Raw genomic sequence first — 18926 nt, forward strand, 5'->3', positions numbered from 1 at the left:
TGGGGGGATGCTGACCCTGGAGCGGATCAGATCCGACCCAGGGTCGTCTCCTGTCCGGGGAAAAGACAGAGGAGGTCACATGCTCAACACCACCTTGATGAGTGAGGGAACACTTCCTTGAGAGGGAAGGTCATGGGTCACCTGTCCCATGGTTCTGTGTGACTGAGGGATGAATTGAGCAATCTCACCCCCTTTACCCCCCCCTCCCCCCTCTCTGCCTGAGGTCCAATCCAGGCACAGCACCACTTCTCAAAGAAAATGAAAATGGAGGATTGACTTATAGATACCAAATACTGTATGTTTGTGCCCTGAAATGATTTAGTTTCTCTGTTGTTGTCCAGTGTGTTGTTGTAATGACCAATGCTCCTTTCATCCGACAGTCTACCTGAAGCAAAAGGGCCAACTGGCTGGTAGTCCCCTCTTATCCATAATGGATGAAGGACTGGCCTTTAAATCTCTAACTCTCCCACCTCCTACTTTTACGCTCCCCCAAACAGAGTGGTGCCATGACAACGGCAATAACTACCGCATCGGTGAAAAGTGGGACCGCCACGCAGAGAATGGTCACATGATGAGCTGCACCTGCCTCGGCAACGGCAAAGGAGAGTTCAAGTGCGAGCCACGTAAGTCCCTAAACAGGAAGTGAAGGTGCTTTGATGGGGAAGAGGAGACAGGAATTTACATCATATTCCATTAGAAATCTAGTTCCCAGATGGCAGCAGGCTGTAGAAAGGACATGGCCATGGTTTGGGTTCTGGACGTGCTGGATTCACATTCACACTGGGCCATATAAGAGCCTTCCACTTAGTCATCTGTTGCCTTAGTTTGACCCCATGTTGTAGTGCAGAGATGACACAATGGGTTATATTCATATATAACCTTACAGTTACAGTATAACTGGTTTAATTTCACTACCACAGAAACAAGAGGTTAAAATATAAAGGGGTGGTGAGAACAAATTACACATCACTGAAACATTATCTATCCTTAAATATGGCATATTACACATCACTGGAATATTATACATCCTTAAATATGACGTATTACACACCAATGGAATATTATCTATCCTTAAATATGACTTATTACACATCACTGGAACATTACATATCCTAAAATATGACATATTACACACCAATGGAATATTATCTATCCTTAAATATGACTTATTACACATCACTGGAACATTACATATCCTTAAATATGACATATCACTGAGCTCACTTGTCCTCATAACTCTAGATGAGTCCACATGTTATGATGATGGGAAGATGTACCAGGTGGGAAACCAGTGGCAGAAGGAGTACCTGGGGGCCATTTGCACCTGTACCTGCCATGGAGGACAACAGGTGTGTGTGTGTCTGTGTGTGTGTCTGTGTGTGTGTGTGTCTGTGTGTGTGTGTGTGTGTGTGTGTGTGTGTGTGTGTGTGTGTGTGTGTGTGTGTGTGTGTGTGTGTGTGTGTGTGTGTGTGTGTGTGTGTGTGTGTGTTTGTGTTTGTGTGTGTGTGTGGGTGTGTGGGTGTGTGGGTGTGCGGTGTGTGACTGTGCCTTTGTGCTGTACGTGTCTACTAGTGCAGTGATTGACTGATGTCTGGGAATAAGTGGTTTATGTTAAACGGCTGCTTCCCCCTACAGGGATGGAGATGTGAGGACTGCCATCGCCCTGGTGCTGATGTAGATGCAGACCTGCTGCAGCCCATTCACACAGACGCCTTCGACCGCTACAGAGAGAACGCCCTGCGCAAACTGGTGAGAGTCCAGCTCCCTGCGATTTTCCAGAACATTCCAGAAGCTAAACATTTGAAAATGTAACTCTAACTGATTTTCCTATTTCTCTCCCACAGAATATCCAGTGTCCTATTGAATGTCTGAGACCAGACCTGTTGGCAGACGCCCAAAGCCCAACTGAATAGTGTCCCTCTTCCTCCCTTGTTCTGCTAACTTTGTGGTTAGCCTTTATGTGAAGGAAGTTTATCCCCCCAACCCTCTAAAACAAAAGAACAACACCCCATCCCATCTCCCAAAAATGATACTGTCTCACCTTCACCTTCAAGAGAGAAACTGGATGATTGTGAAACAAAATGACCTCCACTCTCTCTGTAGACCAGTTGTTGTGAATGCTTGGTTGTTAGGACAGGCTGAGATTTTAGGGAGCTGAGATGGGACCTGTACAAAAACTGCACGTCTTCCTTACTGGTTCTGATTTTTGGTTTGGACCAGAACACCAGCACCATCTTTATCCTGCTGCACCTTGTTGTACACCTGCCTTTTGCAGTAAGACTCCCTACCACATCACATCCTACTGCATCACTTCCTGTTTAAGAACTGCCTTATTCACTTTGCTGACCTATGCAGTGAACCTTAGTGCCTAAAAGTATTCCCTCTTTGAGGTTCGGCCCTGAAGGACGTTTTCTACCCCCCTTTGAGATGACGACTAAGAATGACACAGTGGAGAAGTGACGACGACTGGAGAAAGAAAATGGCTCAGTGCATTTAATAAAGATTAGTCACAGATCTCTTCATCCTCATAGCGGACCCTACCTGCCTTTAGGACCCCCCTAATGCTCAGAGATCAGCATTCCCTTCATTTAGTAGACTTTAAGAAAAGAAATTGAAAATATTTTTCAAAATCAAGCACTGACTTTATATGATCGTCGCATTGCCTCACTGGCAGTTGTCGAGCCGGCATGGATTTCTGTAGAAATTGATTTGGCCATATTTTAACTGTCGTCCCTTTTTTTACCCGGCAACAGCAGAAAGCACTGTGGTTTTATTGATGGATTAATTTAGTAAAAACACACTTAACTGATATCGACTTGGTTTAGTGTTATTGTATTTTTTTTTGTCATTAAAATTGATTTCATATTTTTGTGTTTCTTTTTGGTTTAACTTGTTTTTATTTATCCCAACATATGTTAAGCATTTTTTGTTGGAATGCAAATCTTGGGGTGTACACTTTTTTTTGTTTTTATTTTTATATTGTAGGTGCCAAAGTCTTAACTACTGTGGACTTAAAATCCTTTTTAATAAAGTTTTACAAAAAATATATTTATGATTTTGGTGTGCTATTATATATATGTATTAATTATGTATAATTAAACAATACATATACAACATTAGCCAATAATTATAATGTAGTTAACGGTGGTAATTGGTTAATTTGACTGTTGCTACTTGACAAGCACATAGTTTGACAGTTGTCCTGTGTGATCCAGTTTGTTTAAGTACCATTTTCACAGAGAAAAGCTCCTTCATGGTCACTGGCTTTAACATTACCTTTACATTTCATCACATTTTCATCTTTTGAGAGAAACACTATACATTAAAATAGTGCTTACGTAAAGAGTGCTATCAACCGGGGTGATGAGGATCTTACAGCAGACTCAAATCTCAGCAAATCCCCAAAATATCACATCTCATACCTAATTTTCTCATATCACAGATACATGGAGACTCTTGTCAAGAAGATGGTTTTTGATAAGGAACCAGGTTTACTCTTTACAATGGTGCACACTGATGAAAGGCAATAAGGTAGGAGACCAGTACACAGTAAAACAGGTTCATCAAAAGGCTCAGTTAAAATCAGTAAAGGGAGAGGCAGACACAGATGAGTATCAAGACTACCGGGGATTCTCAGCCAGGAAGTAGACTTGAATTATGGTATCATAGCAGGTGACATATGTACTTATTCAGTGACTTCCTGAGTCCATAATGGCTTTCAGGTGTGTGATCATGTGGGTGGAGTCAGTAATCAGAAACTGGGAATGGTGAGTGTAGAGGGCTATATGTCACCAGCTTTCATTAGACAGTTAATATTCTAGATTACAGATATAAATTACATGTCACAGATTAGAAATGTATTTAATGAAAACAGGACAAACCTCTAATAATCTAACTATTTATTTTGATCTGAAGCATAATCATTGATCCAAACATCATAATCAACTCATTCCCACAGCAGTTTAGGCAGGAGTTTTGGGTGTGCAGTGTTGGGATCCAGAGTCACAGGAGCTACAGAGAAAGATAGAGACAAACATGAGAATCCAGTTGAAGTTCCAGTAAGACAATGATAATGATGGTTGTGATAAGCATCTGTCTTCAATACAAAACTAAAACACACTGATACAACCAAAATACTGCTGTTTACCTGTTTGTGTAATTTTAAACTCTGTATTCTTCCCTTTGACACCAGGTTTATAAGCATTTAAACGGCCATTGTGAGCAGCAAGGCCTTCATGCATCTGCCTTCACATCTCTCACACATATAGGACTAACTCCCCCCTAGGTAGAGCCCAACTGTCACTAAAGCTTAGAGAGCAGATTAATGTGGAGCCCACAGAGACATGATGGTGATGAGGCAGAGAGGAGGAGAACACTGAGCAGAAATGATGTGTGTGTGTGTGTGTGTGTGTGTGTGTGTGTGAGAGAGAGAGAGATAGTATGAGTGTCATCACTAGTAACAGTACTCACTTTATTGAACAATCACTTTCATCTCCCAGACTCTGAACTCAGGTTGTCCAGGTGTTTTTCCACATTGATTCATTCACAGCTAGGAGCCACTTTACTCTCACAGCGCTTGTGCACATTCATCTTACAGGCTGCCACATGGAGAGAGAGAAAGAGAGAGAGAGATTAGAAGGAAAGGGGAAACAAGAGTCAATAAATGAAACCGCTGTATGGCCTTTGGCAAAATGGTCGTGCTGCTCCCATGTGTAATACTATGTCACCAACTTATATGGTGTGCAAACAGATCTGAGAGCTATTGAAAGATGTGTTATTCTAGGCGCTGGCCAGTATGAGGAGGGGAACGGGTCTCACCTTTGCAATGAAGGCCCTGACGCATGAGGCCCCACAGCAGGGAGCCGCAGTGGTCGCAGAAGGTGGGAACTTTGTAGCTGCGGATTCTGAAGTTGTGTGGCATGTTCTCACTGAACTGCTGGGAGCCCACCTAGACACACACACACGCACACGCACACGCACACGCACATGCACACGCACACGCACACACACCAACACACACTCACACACACACACACATAGACAAGGTTGTCTGATTTGTGTGCCTGAGACTGGTGATGACCAAAGTGGAGTATGTCACTGTGGCTAGGTAGGATGCTGTCTGTGTGTGTGTCATGCAATGTGGAATGGCTGTGTGTGAAATGACGCAGAAAAAGCATATGTATGATGTTCTAGGAGTGTGTGATGCAATGTGGAATGGCTGTGTGTGAAATGACACAGAAAAAGCATATGTATGATGTTCTAGGAGTGTGTGATGCTGTGGGATTGAATTGCGTGTGTATAAGGCAGTGAATGCAGCCCTATGCTTTCACACATGCCAGCCAAGATGAACCTGTCTATGGAGACATGTGTATATGTACAATGGGCACTGTAGAAGTCTCCGTTGACGTACAATGAAAGTCCGTTGATTCTGCATTAGGACGCAGTGAGGACGCACTTGTCACTACCCGATGGTAGTCCTCTACCGGACGGTAGTCCTTTACCGGATGGTAGTCGCGCATGCGCACCACCCAATCAGTCGCTACCCGATGGTAGAGGACTACCATCCGGTAGTGACAGCACTAAGGGAAGGGCTTCGTTTTAGTTTTTTTCAATACCGTTGCTAAAACGATACTTTTAAAACGATACCGATGCCTAAACGGTGCCTGAACCGATACTTAAAAAAATTAACACAAAACGACAATTGACGACTATAATAAAAGGCTTTTTTTATTGACAAGGCAAATAGTTTTTTTCAAATGGAACAATATATTAACTGTTATACTGGATACTAAACATAAATACAAAACACCTGGCTTCAAACTGCAGCCTCAAACGTTTTAACCTCAAACTATGTATATATTAACAGTTTACAGTTTATTTAAATAAATACAAAACAAACACACTCTGTACACACAAAACATCTTCAAACTTCAGCAAATATGAGAAATATGAGCATATTTGCCTTTGGAGTCAAAAATGTACTATTTTGTTTGCATTTATTTCAGGAAATTTCACCATTTTCTGATTTGTTTTATATATCTTGTTAATACTTAATCTGGTTATTCAAACACACTATGTGAACTTGTACTGCCCCTTGAAGAGACTAGGTTTAGTTTTGCTGGACTCTCCATTTAGTCTTCGGTCTGTGGTTGCTGATCTGCTTTTGACTCTTGCCTTCTCTCCCTAGTCTGGGAAGTCCCGCCCCACTTCTTCCGGCCAAATTGATTTTGCCTCTGCACTGGGTCTGGCCAACTTTGGATAGCCGTTCATTTCAAGATTTCCAGAATCCTTGGAGCCAATCACAAACTGGCTTTTGGCTACCTGGCGCGCCATTGGCGGATTTAAACTTACCACGGCTACGTTACAAAATCTACTGCACGGAGAGTTTTTAAACATTGGACATGGTGGCCGCCGAAGCACCGCAAAACTTCGATAAGGCAAGTTTTCTTTGAAAACAGAACAGAAACTTGCCCTGGAACAATTCATACAGAAAAAATATGTGTTTGCTTTATTACCGATCTTTGTATCGTTGTATAGTATCGTTGGTCTGATTGGTTAAAGGCGTGTCCAATTACGTGAGTGAAGTGGATCGCTAATGAGTAGTTGGCCAGACTAACTGAGCAAATGAAATGCAGTGAAGGGGCAGGGAATTCCCAGACAATTCTCTCCCCCCTTTACACGCAATTGTTTTGTTGATTTGCTGCACGTCGCATTGTTTGAATAATTTTGTGCAAAATACAGCAACATTTTGGACCGTTTACCTTTCAGCATTTCCTTTGTTAAATTGATGGCCACCTCTGATTGTGCTTGCTCTGTGAAATGCTGCCTGCTCTTCACTGTCATAAGACTGTTGCTATGAAAACACCAGTGAGTGTGAGCGACACATGCCAAAGTTTACATTGGGAGTTTTAAATGTGCCCCTCGAAATCTGCAGTGCAACCTGTGACCAAGAAAAAATAATTCATACAGATCGTACTCAGACAGATCTACGCCACTAACGTGACTGCTCGTAAGCTATCGCTTGTTTTCTACTGTTTTGGAACCAGCCTCCGTGTTTCATGTTGCAGCCTGAAATAATTCCTTTTTATAAGACAACATTTTACGTAAGTTTTGTTCATTAACTGCATGATTTGTTGCTGTTATTTATTTCAATTGGTTCAGGCACCGAAAGGAAGCAGCGAAATCTGCGTTGCATTTCGGTCCAGGTAGGTACCGGTTGTATAGGTGCCATATTGGAATGGGTTCTCGGTACCCAACCCTAGTCATCACAGGATGCGAATGTGTGTTAATAGTAATACCGTCTTCCCCAAGACAACATTGGTACTATGATGACAACAGCATGAGTAGGTTGGTAATCACATCCGATTGGACAGGCATCAACCATTCAACAAAAAGGCAGATCAATTAAGTTGAACACATAGGTGGGCACCACACAGTGTCCAACAGTGGTCAAAATAAAAACCAAATGGCTGCTTTGAAGAAGGGCTTTCGTGTCCCAAATCTAAATCCACATTATTTAAAATACAGTCCCCTTCTTTTCCCTGAACCAAATGATAGTACCATCATGCCACATAATCAACGCAAAGTAAGAACAACGAAAGCAACAGATGGTGGAGAAAAATCTAGGTATTTCAAAGGAGAATGCAGTGACACGAGGGGGCTACCCACGGCTGATGCGAGTAATGCCAGAGCAATGAAGGAGCATGCACATGACGTGACCGTTACAATCATTACAGAATTGAGGAGGTTTCGACAAGTGGTCAATGAAGCACTCGATAAACTCTTGGAGAAAGTGATGAGCATAGACCTGACTGTTCGTGGACTAATGGGCAGAATCTCAGAGGCAGAAGGTTGAGTGAGCTCACTAGAGCAGTGGGGGCGCGAACACTCTCCAGGGGGGCGTGATGCGCGATGTCACAGACGGAGAACAAAAAAAACGACCACCGACCTGTCACTAGTAAGTGAAAGCGCCCTCAGAGGCATGACCTGAGGATATGTTTGTCAAACATTTCGCCAAGATTTGAGGACCTTTGCAGGGCAAAGATCACAAGAGGCCCATAATAAGATGTAACATAATAACAGTATCCTAATAATAGCAATAATAACACTTAATATTATTATTATTAAAATAATAATACAATAATTGGTCGATAATCATTCATTATAATAATAACATAATGATGGTGAAAATAATAACTAGCCTACTAATAGGCCTACTATTACTGATAATAATAATAATAAAAAGAAGAAGAATAATCTAGGGTTAGACAGATCCAGAACAAATTTCAAACACCAACGCCAGGGTGTCCACGTGTGTCTATGAGATAAAAACTCTCAATTTAATTTAACACAACCATCCCATGAAGCAAAGGGAAAGTTTGAGCTGCCTATAGCACCCACAGAACTTCAAGAAGTCATTTCAAACCTTAAAAATAATAAGACCCCAGGCACAGTTGTCCGTACTAATGAGTTATATAAAACATTTAGAGATGTATTAGCCCCCAGGAACATCCAGAGACTTTTGAATGTCATGAGCTATAGGGCTCAGAAGCTATGACTCTGTCATAAGATGTTGAAAAAGCATTTGACCGTGTGTCATGGAAATATTTATTTCAAGCCTTGGCACCATTTGTATTTGGTGGTAATTTAATTTAATTGATCCGTATTCTATTTTAGAGCCCAGGGCTGCAATTAGAGTCAACGGTCACTTATCTGCGTCTTTTAGTCTCAAAAAGGGTACACGCAAGCTTTTTGCGTTAAAAAAGTGTAAAACAATTACTAAAACAAATATTAATAAAACAGAGGCCCTGGATATTAACAGTCTTATTCCTTATTGCTCTGTCCGGAAAGGATGAAGCTTTTAAATTGTAGATATTTAAATATGTTTTGCATGAATCCCATACTTTGATTTGAGCTCTTCAAATGACATGACAACCAAGTTTTCATTGTAAGGATGAGCTACATTTGCTATACCCTGGCTACCCAGATTTTAAACCCTGGGTCTGGTTGGGAGTCATCATTACCAAAAAAATGGAGAATACTGAGATAGTTAAGTTGTTTCTCCTAGATTTGCAAGAGATTTGTGCCAAACCATTCATGTATTTTTGAGGAACGGAAAGTCCCTGTCACTAGTCTGGGCACTGATGACACTGATGATGTGGGTGATCTATCTGTGACTAACGACCAGTAATCTTTACTGACGAGGAGAAACTGTGCGTACAATATGAAATTTGAAATTTCATTTGCATTCAAGACAATATAATAACTGTAATTGTAAGAGGTGTTTTGTACAGTAGGTACAGACTTATGGAAAGAAGGTCATGCAAGAAGGTTCAACGGTAGAGAAAGAAGAAATAGGGGACATAATGACACCTAGTGGTTTGGGATAAACACTACAGCAACCACACGACTATCCTCTGAGGTGGGTTTCTGGGGGAAGTTTTACTAAGAAATCCATATGGTTGTCAAGCGTCATTAACAATATGAAAACAATTGATGACCACTAATCTTACCTTACGCTCAAGTGCTGCTTCGCTGGTAGGACTGAAGTTGGATTCCATGTTGTCTGGTAGATGCAAATGCTCTACAGTTATGCCTTTCAGTTTCTGCTTGCACTTTCAATTGTCTGACAACTTGTATCAACCTGAACCAGAAAATGTTGAAATGGAACGAATCACGACTACAGCTACTGTTTCCTGTTTATGATCCTTTCCCATATAGATAGCATATGCTCTGTTAGGATGATGTATCAAATAGAACTGAACAGCAACATGTCTCTCAAGTTCACTTCTTCATTCAGGTGGGGATTTTCTGAGGGAGGAGTTCAGGTAAAGTCATAAAGGCTTCTGGTTGGACAGTACTGCTGATGAGTCCTCTCTCTCTCTCTCTCTCTCTCTCTCTCTCTCTGTCAGACACACACACACACACACAGACGCACACGCACACACGCACACACACACACACACACACACACACACACACACACACACACACACACACACACACACACACACACACACACACACACACACACACACACACACACACACACAGACACACACACACACACACACACACACACACACACACACACACACACACAAACAGTAATACACATGTTATGTTAAAAACAGCTTTACATGTATTTCACAGCAGGTTCAGACTCTTTAGGCTTCAACTATTGACAGGAGAGTTAATCAGCTCCAATGGCCTTTCTCCCTTTGTTTTATTGTAGCATTTGGTTGTTTATTTGAGGTTTTTATTCAGTTTGCAAAACAGCATTGCATGTGAAAACAATATTAAAAGAGCAATTGGAGTTGTTGGCTAGTGAGTTAATTAATCCATACTCTCCCTCTTAATGTCAGTGGCAGTGTCTCCAGCACCTACGGGACAGTGTTCAGAATGTCAGTGTGGTTGGAGACAACTGACCCATTAGGTGGGGACTGTGTAGCATGCAGTGGGGTAGCATACTTCCATGTGTGTGTGTGTGTGTGTGTGTGTGTGTGCGTGCGTGCGTGCGTGCGTGCGTGCGTGCGTGCGTGCGTGCGTGCGTGCGTGCGTGCGTGCGTGCGTGCGTGCGTGCGTGCGTGCGTGTGTGTGTGTGAGTGTGTGTGAGTGTGAGTGTGAGTATGTGTGTGTGTGTGTGATAGGACTGCTGATCCAATAATGCTGTGTAAATGTGTCACTGACATAGTAAATGTTTAATTATATTTCATGCCTGTTGTGAGTCTATCAATAATTGGCACTATGCCAATGACACCTGCTTCTATGATTTCTTCCATGCCTTCAACACCTCCATACATTCAATACACTGATTTCAATACTTCCATACATTCAATACACTACTTATAATACTTCCATTCTGTCAATACAATACTTTCTACTTTCAAAAAGATGTTTCTATTGTCAAACATCAGGGCTGGGACCAGCATGTCAGCTTGAAACAAATTCATACATTCACAAATGAGAAGATAAGAACACAGAAAAAAATAAGATTAAAAAAAGCCACAGATGCATGAAGGTAAATTCAGAGTCATAAAAGGCAATAAGGCAGGAGGTCAGAACACAGATAAACAGGTTTATGAACGGCTCAAAGATAAGTAAAGGCAGAGGCAGACAAAGGTCAGTAACAAGATGAACGTCTGGAATGCTCAAATAATTCAACAAGTACACTGAGGGGAAAAACATGATGACTTGCTCTGGATTGACCCCAACATTAGAAGAAAGTGAAATGTTGCCTTTATTCATATTTCCATGTAAGCTGTACAAAAAAGGAACCAAATAATGTCTTCGGGTCAAAATGACCTGACAGTCATAATCATGATCTAATAATCATATTCATAATCAGAGTCAGAGTCAGTTACACAGCACAAAAGGTGTAGGGAAAACTCATTCCTTTTATCTTATTTTGGGGGTTTAGTGAAGGTGGGTCATTTTGACCCGGGAGGACACGGCGTACACAAAGTGTGAAGACAACAGGAGAGTTAATCAGGTATTTACACAGTGACTGTTGGTGAGTGTTGAGTGCGAAGAGAAAGCTGTTACAGATATTAACTAATTAACTCACATCACAAGCTTCCATGAGGTGAAAGAATACAAGGGAGTATACTCCAATGAGATTTCTTTTAGAAATAGTAACTATTACAGATTGCAGTGTAGAAATAGGTATTCATACAGAGTAAAAACACTATTTAATCATCTTTTTACCTGAAACTTAAGTTTTATTTTGAATGTTGTATGAAAATATTTCTTAGGATATGTCTTTTTTCAGCACTTCCCTCCTGCAGGAGATGAACTCTAACTGGGCTGCTCTACTGTTACTGCAGAAGGTGATCTCTGAACTTTAACTGGGCTGCTCTACTGTTACTGCAGATTGGACAGTCCCTGGATCCTTTAGTTTCCCAGAACTGCTGCAGGCAGTAGTGATGGGAATTTCGATTCACTTAGAAGATTCATAGTCCTTTGAGTGAATCACTAAAAAGATCCGAATCTTTTGAGTCCTTTGAATCTGAATCAGTCGAAATTTTGTCGCTGAATGAGCCCAGCAGCCCACTCCCTAGTGCCTAATGCGCACGCTCACAGCAAACCACTGTAATGCAGTTTTGAGGATATCCAGGGGAAATATGCAAGCACACACACACACACACACACACACACACACACACACACACACACACACACACAGTAAGCCTAGATACATTGAACAAATTGTAACATGATAGGCTTGGCTAGTAAGGCAGCTTATCAGAATTAAATAGCCTATGAAATTTCGTAAATTGTGAATATATACTTATTTTTTATTTTTACTTAATTAAATTGTCATGTTTAAAATAAACATATTTCAAGAAAATTGGTTCAGACGAGTTACAGTCGATTTTGACTGAAAGAAGTCATCAAATGATTTAAGTCAGCTTATCTACCTTACCTTACACGTTAAACACGGCCTGAAAGTAGCATTGATGCTGTTACAAACGTAGAAAATGAATCTGACGACGGGCCTGCTTGCTGTATCAATCAATTGAGGTTGGGTGAAAGACTTAGCCTACTCAAACGACTGTGAAATGGGTCGGACTCGTAGGCTATCCGGTTGGGTGAAAGACTAACTCAAAGGATTCAGGTGAAATGGGTCGGACTCGTATCCGGCTGGGTGAAAGACTAACTCAAAAGACTCAGGGGAAATGGGTCGGACTTGTATCCGGTTGAGTGAAAGACTTACTCAAATGACTCAGGTGAAATGGGTCGGACTCGTATCCGGTTGAGTGAAAGACTAACTCAAAGGACTCATATTGAATGGGTCGGACATATTTTAATATTAAAAAGGATGTGCCTATCAGTCTCAGATAGAAGTCACGTTGGCGACATCTCCGATGTTTGCATCCTTTTTAATTTCACCTGAGTCCTTTGAGTTAGTCTTTCACCCAGCCGGATGAAAGATATTAAGAGACGGCTTGTCTTTCACCATTGGAAAAAAGAAGTTAAAGTTAGCATTAGGCTTAGCTTTGGCTATCACATGCTAGGCAAGTACTAATCTTCCTCCACCATTTAAGATAGCCTACTAACTACACCATGAGACTAGCTTGCTAGTGACACTATTTTGTGTGAAACCTGGGAATTGAGTAGGTTTGTCTGAACTTTTGTGTGTTAGCCCCCTTAATAACTTATGTGAGGGTGCCCACATGAAACTGGCGGCAATCCACAGTTAGCGTGTCTCCCTGTGCAAGTGTCTCCGACATAAGTCTCACAGACAAGTAATGTATAGTTTTCGTTTAACGGTCCCCAAATGTCGTTAAGAGGTATAGCGTGTGAGTTATTTGACCGAGAATACGCAGCTATTTTGCCGCAAATATGCACGAAAGTCAAGTGAGCTAATTTTAGCCTCAAGCTGCAGCAACTAAGTCATTTCAAAGCAGTTTTTCTCCAAAAAGCTTTGCATCACAGACAAGGAAGTATTTGATATCTTAGGGAAAGCGCAAATTATGTGTTTTTAATTTGGCGATCTTTACATCGAGGGATATGCATGAGTATTTGTGAGACTACTATCTCTTATCAGTGTCTGTCTGTCACTAATAGCTCCTCATTCTTTTTCAGAGACAGTTAACAAGAGTGGAGCAGGCTGTTGAGCATGCACGGCGGCAAGATTTTTTCTCTCCCGGTGCTAAGGGGGGGCTTGACCGATACGTGGGGTAGCTAAGAAAATAATTTATTTTCATGACGTCACTTACTTTATTAAGAGGTTCTTGTTTTTTCCCCCAATAAAAGCAGCTATGATACACAGCACGAGAATGTAATACAAGCGGCAATGGCGGAAATGTTTCACGTGCGTGTAAAGGTTCAGCTCCGGACAGCGACCATGCGCCTGCCCATAACCAGACAATACATCCAACATGCAACAAGTATTTATTCCATATGCATAATAAATGAAAACAAACAACTATGCATTGACAATATTGTCTCGGATCACAACATCATAACTTACATTACATTAATAGTAAAACTCATAACATAGGCTACAAGTGCAGCCGCAACGAGAAGTGCGAACAGCTTGTTTGAATGATTAAAAACAAACAAAAAAAATCACCAGAGTTGTTTTACAGTAGGCTAGGACAATGCGTCTGTTGCTGTGGTTAAGTGCAAATGAGTCCATGATCTTCTGGATCTTCTGGACATCCAGAATCGTATTACGCTCTGAAGACTCTAGTTCTGCATAAAACAAAGACGTTTCGACAATCGACTGGAACTTCAGCGACGAACTTTTTTTTGGTAGGTTAGCAGGACTCGTTCTTTTTTATGAGCTAAAGATTGTGTAGATGCCAGACAGTGGAACGGGTTGAAACGAAAACAGTGTTCACCTTACGGCCTACTCCCCCCTCTTGTCCCCTCTCTCTCTCACACACACACACACAGCACAGGGCAAACGGGGTACAGGCGCAGTACAAACACGCAAGCATGGATTGTATTGGAACAGAATGCATACGTTACGTATGAACCTTTATAGTTTTTCTCAGTCGCCTTGGTACATTTCTCAAATCATCCTCGACATTTGCAAAACAGTGCTTAAATGCTAGAGGGGCTTAACTGGGGCTACACATTTTTTTGCCGGGGCTATAGCACCCCTTAGCCCCGGTGTAGCGCCGTCGCTGCTGTTGAGGTAAGAAGAGCACACAGCCAAAGTGGTAAAAAACTGTTTCTCTTTTTACTTGTGTTGATCCACCATTGGATGTTTCATCAAACTAGCACATTACATTTTGATCAAATTAAGCTTATACCGTAATTTTGCGGTCTATAAACTGCTACGTTTCCCCCAGTTTTGTAGCTCCGTTTTAAACAGTGACACTAATTTATGGATATTTACCGCTTCTTTAATGCCGCCAAAAAAAACTGAGCAAAAAAAAAAAACGCTTTTTTGCGGCATGTAGCAGAAAACCGGGAAAGGATTGCATTTATTGGCAAAAGGACCACACGGATAATACAAGTATCCTAGTTAGATTAAAACAGATTATAGTTTATATTGATTCGATTATTATTATAGTTTACATTGATTAGATTTGAATATTACAACCAGCTCCTACAGGTATGACTTCTTAATCATTTTTGTGTGGTAGATTAAACTGTTAAGCTAATGGTTGGCCAAATGTGTTTCAACAAATGTCTTGTGTGTACATCAGTGTGCCATATTGTTCCATGTTTCAGATCAATGCAGAGTTCAAACGCGTAACGACCATGCCTCTACAGTCAAGATTTCTCTCACAGCTGGACCTACACACTGCAAATCTGCTGTAAATATTTGAGAAGAGATCGGGGCAGCAGGGACAGAAGCTGAAAGACATGTCTGCCATGGTGACGGTAAGAATTCTAACTTAACTGTCATCACAACCATCACATTTGTGTCCATGTTGACATCTCAGTTAAAATACTGCCTTGTGCTTTATATATCCTTAAGGAAGATATTGATGCTGGATGTGAATATGTCATCAAAGGACTCTGCATTTACCTCAGCGAGGATCCTGAGGATCTTGTGCAGGAGTACGTGGTAAGTGTATGCGACTAATAAGTGTTACAGTGCTTCACTGTGCAAAAATGGGAGAATCTGCCAGAAGGCCTACAATGTTGGCCCATGCTACACCCCTCCACCAAGTTTCATACAAATCGGGCTGGTACTTTTTGGTAATCCTGTTCACACACATACAGACCGACAAACACACACAGGGGAGAAAACATAACCTTCCGCCCTGCAGCGGCTTTGCTTTACTAAACAGTGGGGCATCGGATCTATGAAAGATTTGTCCTGGCTGAAGGTAGAAATTATTACACTGTTGAATTGTTTACAAGCCAAGTTACAAGATGTTGAACCTATCATTAAATAATTGTATCTTTTCTTTTGACCAGGAAATGGCTGACACCGATTTCCTCAGTGCCATAGAGAGAAACAAGTGGGGATCGAGAACAACAGTGGGGACCTATGTTGTGAGAGACACTACCAGCAGTGAACCCTCTGACGTCAGGATAGTCCTCGAGGGTGTGATGGTGCTTCAAGATCTTGAGAATGTAGCACTTGCTTCTGCAACGTTGTTTGGGCTATTTTATGCCTTGAACTTGCAGTACCCTACAAAAGCTCCACTACACCTTTGAGGCATTTCAATAGATTATCATGGAGCTGGATGCAGGTGAACTGTCGAGAAAGACTCAAAGCTTGAAAACTAAGCTATGCCAGTGAAAAGAGCTCTCCCTTCTGTTCCAGTATGAGTGGAGAAGATGTGGTGTACCAGCCTGGTTTTGTTACAACCAATCCAGTCTTTTATAGTTGTAAATACAGTACAGTTCTAAACTATTTGAATTTTCGTTTGTATATGTGTACAACCAGTCCATGTGTACAACCAGCCCCCAGTAAAGTTTAGTAAAGTTTACTTGAATATTTTAAGGCAATCGGTTTCCTAAGATTTTCCTAGTATTGTGAACACTTAGCCTTGTAAGGATAACTTGTTTTAATGAGTCATGCTAGCTGAACACAACTAAGTTCTCTGAACTGGCATTTTCTTAGTGACCCGAATAATGATTTTGAGTTAACTGTACTAAATTGTACTACAATGACATGAGTTGTCTGGACTAATAATATTATTTTAGTAATGATAACTAATGAGTTTTGAGTTAACTCTACTCAATTGTACTACAATGACATGAGTGGTCCTGACTAACATTTTTCAGTGATGATAACTAATGATTTTTAGTTACCTGGACTCAAGTGTACTACCATGACATGAGTTGTCGTAACATATTTCTTTTCAGCTAAAACAACTTTAAATTGATGAGCAACTTTACTTGAAAATTTTGGGGCAATCGGTTTCCTAACTTTTTTTAAGTAATGCCAACAAATTGCGTTTTACAGTGTACATTTATGGATCTATGGTTCCAGGCCAATGACAGCTCATTTCTGCTGAGGGCTCATGAGTACAGCCGTACAGGGCAAAATAAGTTGGGAAACTAGGCCTAAATTCTTTTTATGTCAACCTATGCATATCACATGATGAAGGTGTCTAAGAGTGTATATGTGTGTGTATTTGTGTGTGTGTCTACTTCACGCAGATAGATGCCAGTTAGCTGTGTATGTACTCATGACAAGTCATTCTGAGATAAGGCAGTTTTTGTGTCAAAATGGCACAGGACTCTCCATGTGGAATGCAGCTCGTGCCCAAGATTATTGTGGATCTACGTGCAGAACAGTTGCATTGTGGGAATGGAGCAAAACATCTTTTTAATGTCATATCTGAGCTGTAGTAGTAGCTGTAGTAGCTGTAGTAGTTTGTAATAGAAAATATCAGTTCCTACAATCAGCAGAGTGATAAAATTAGACCAACGTTTGCTTTCAGCGTTATATATCTTGGTACAGAAAGGGGACCCTGAGAAATGACTAGCTGTCTTACTAAACCACCCTGCTCTAGTCTCTTTTTCTCAGATGTGTGTGTTTGTCTGTGTGGAGGAGTGCACATTTATTAGTGTGCTTGCCCGAAAGGAAGCACAGTATTGTTCTTCATAAGTTTTCTTTATTTATTCTCCTCGTTTTTCTTACAGCTAACTACGCCTCGCCCGATTGAGATAGAGACGCCGTTCGAACACCGAAACGTCCGGCCTGATCCGGTGCAACCTGCTATATCTTTTCGTGGCGGTACTCCTTGTCACTCCTTTTTTATTCCTCTTTTTTCATCCCCTTTTTCCCCCATAGACTTGCATGGCAGAACTGTGGGGCATTATGACATCATAATAGGCTCATTAAACTGGCTTGCACCTGTGCTTCACTGACACCTGCGCCAAGGAACCTATTCTCTCTGTTCCTCTCCAACTGTATAACTAGGAATATTAAGAGACACCTTCCATACCAGGGCTCTACAGTGCGAGTATTTCACTCGCATAAATAGGTACGTGCGAACTTGAAAAACTTGTATTCCCACTACCGTAACGTTAGCTATCCTAGCTGTGTTAAGCAGTGCTATCCTAGCTGTGTTAAGCAGCTGTAATATCTGAGTACGGGGCTAAAGGCTAACTAACACTACGTAACGGGAGTATCCACTGGCAGTTTCAGCTAGCCGTAACGGGGGATAATTTTCCTTAATTCAAGTTGTGAAGTAAACCTGTAATTCATGAATTTAGTTGTGTGAATATAGTGAGCTAAGGCTTGTATTCCTACTACGGTAACGTGAGCTATCCTAGCTGTACGGGGCTATGCAAAAGTAGCTTATACTGAAAGAATGGTTAACTTGTTAGCTCACCAGTTTATTTTGTTGCTAATGTGGTTGGAGAGGATTAAGCGTGACCGATAGCGTGAGTTAACATTAACCCGTGTCCTGGGAGTAATGATTCATGAGAGACCTTGAATCATAAGGTTAACTGTAACGTGAGCTATCATAGCTGTACGGGGCTATGCAAAAGTAGCTTACACTGAAAGAATGGTTAACTTGTTAGCTTAACAGTTTATTTTGTTGCTAATGTGGTTGGAGAGGATTAAGCGTGACCGACAGCGTGAGTTAACATTAACCCGTGTCCTGGGAGTAATGATTCATGAGAGACCTTGAATCATTAGGTTAACTGAAAAACATTTGAGGATGTACCTGGACACAGCGCAGCTGTTGTAGTGTGCTCAGTTTTCGAAAACTAGACTGAAACTAAGAAGGATAACTATGACTAAATGTGACTAAAATAGCTGCCAAAATGAACACTGAGATAGGGGACCCCTTAATCTGCAATTCATGGTTGCTAGCTCTAATCAGATGTACTAACTAGGCTTATAAGAGAAGACTAACTTTTTATGCCATCGAACACCAATAACTACAACTTATTTGACAGACTATAAACCAATGTGATACACGTGCTCTCTAGCTATACAGTAAAAGTGTTGCTTACGTTAGATACTAGACCTACAGTCTAACTCTAACTGC

General features: G+C 41.2%; 2 protein-coding genes across 3 annotated transcripts in view; both read left to right on the top strand.

Moving 5' to 3' along the window:
• fn1a (fibronectin 1a) overlaps nucleotides 1-3028 on the top strand; it is a 42455-nt gene extending 39427 nt beyond the window's left edge. For both annotated transcript variants that reach the window (XM_080839307.1, XM_080839308.1), the window contains exons 43-46: nucleotides 498-623; nucleotides 1243-1349; nucleotides 1636-1749; nucleotides 1845-3028. In XM_080839307.1, the coding sequence (XP_080695433.1) occupies nucleotides 498-623; nucleotides 1243-1349; nucleotides 1636-1749; nucleotides 1845-1913 (416 nt within the window). In that variant the 3' untranslated portion in view covers nucleotides 1914-3028. The remainder of the gene's footprint in view (nucleotides 1-497; nucleotides 624-1242; nucleotides 1350-1635; nucleotides 1750-1844) is intronic.
• Nucleotides 1-18926, top strand: part of LOC308366131 (E3 ubiquitin-protein ligase TRIM35-like) — a gene marked incomplete at both ends in the record, with an annotated part of 185644 nt that overhangs the window by 139266 nt on the left and 27452 nt on the right. The window lies entirely within an intron of this gene.

This window comes from Sprattus sprattus (assembly GCF_963457725.1).
Source record: "Sprattus sprattus genome assembly, chromosome: 5".
NCBI lineage: Eukaryota > Metazoa > Chordata > Actinopteri > Clupeiformes > Clupeidae > Sprattus > Sprattus sprattus.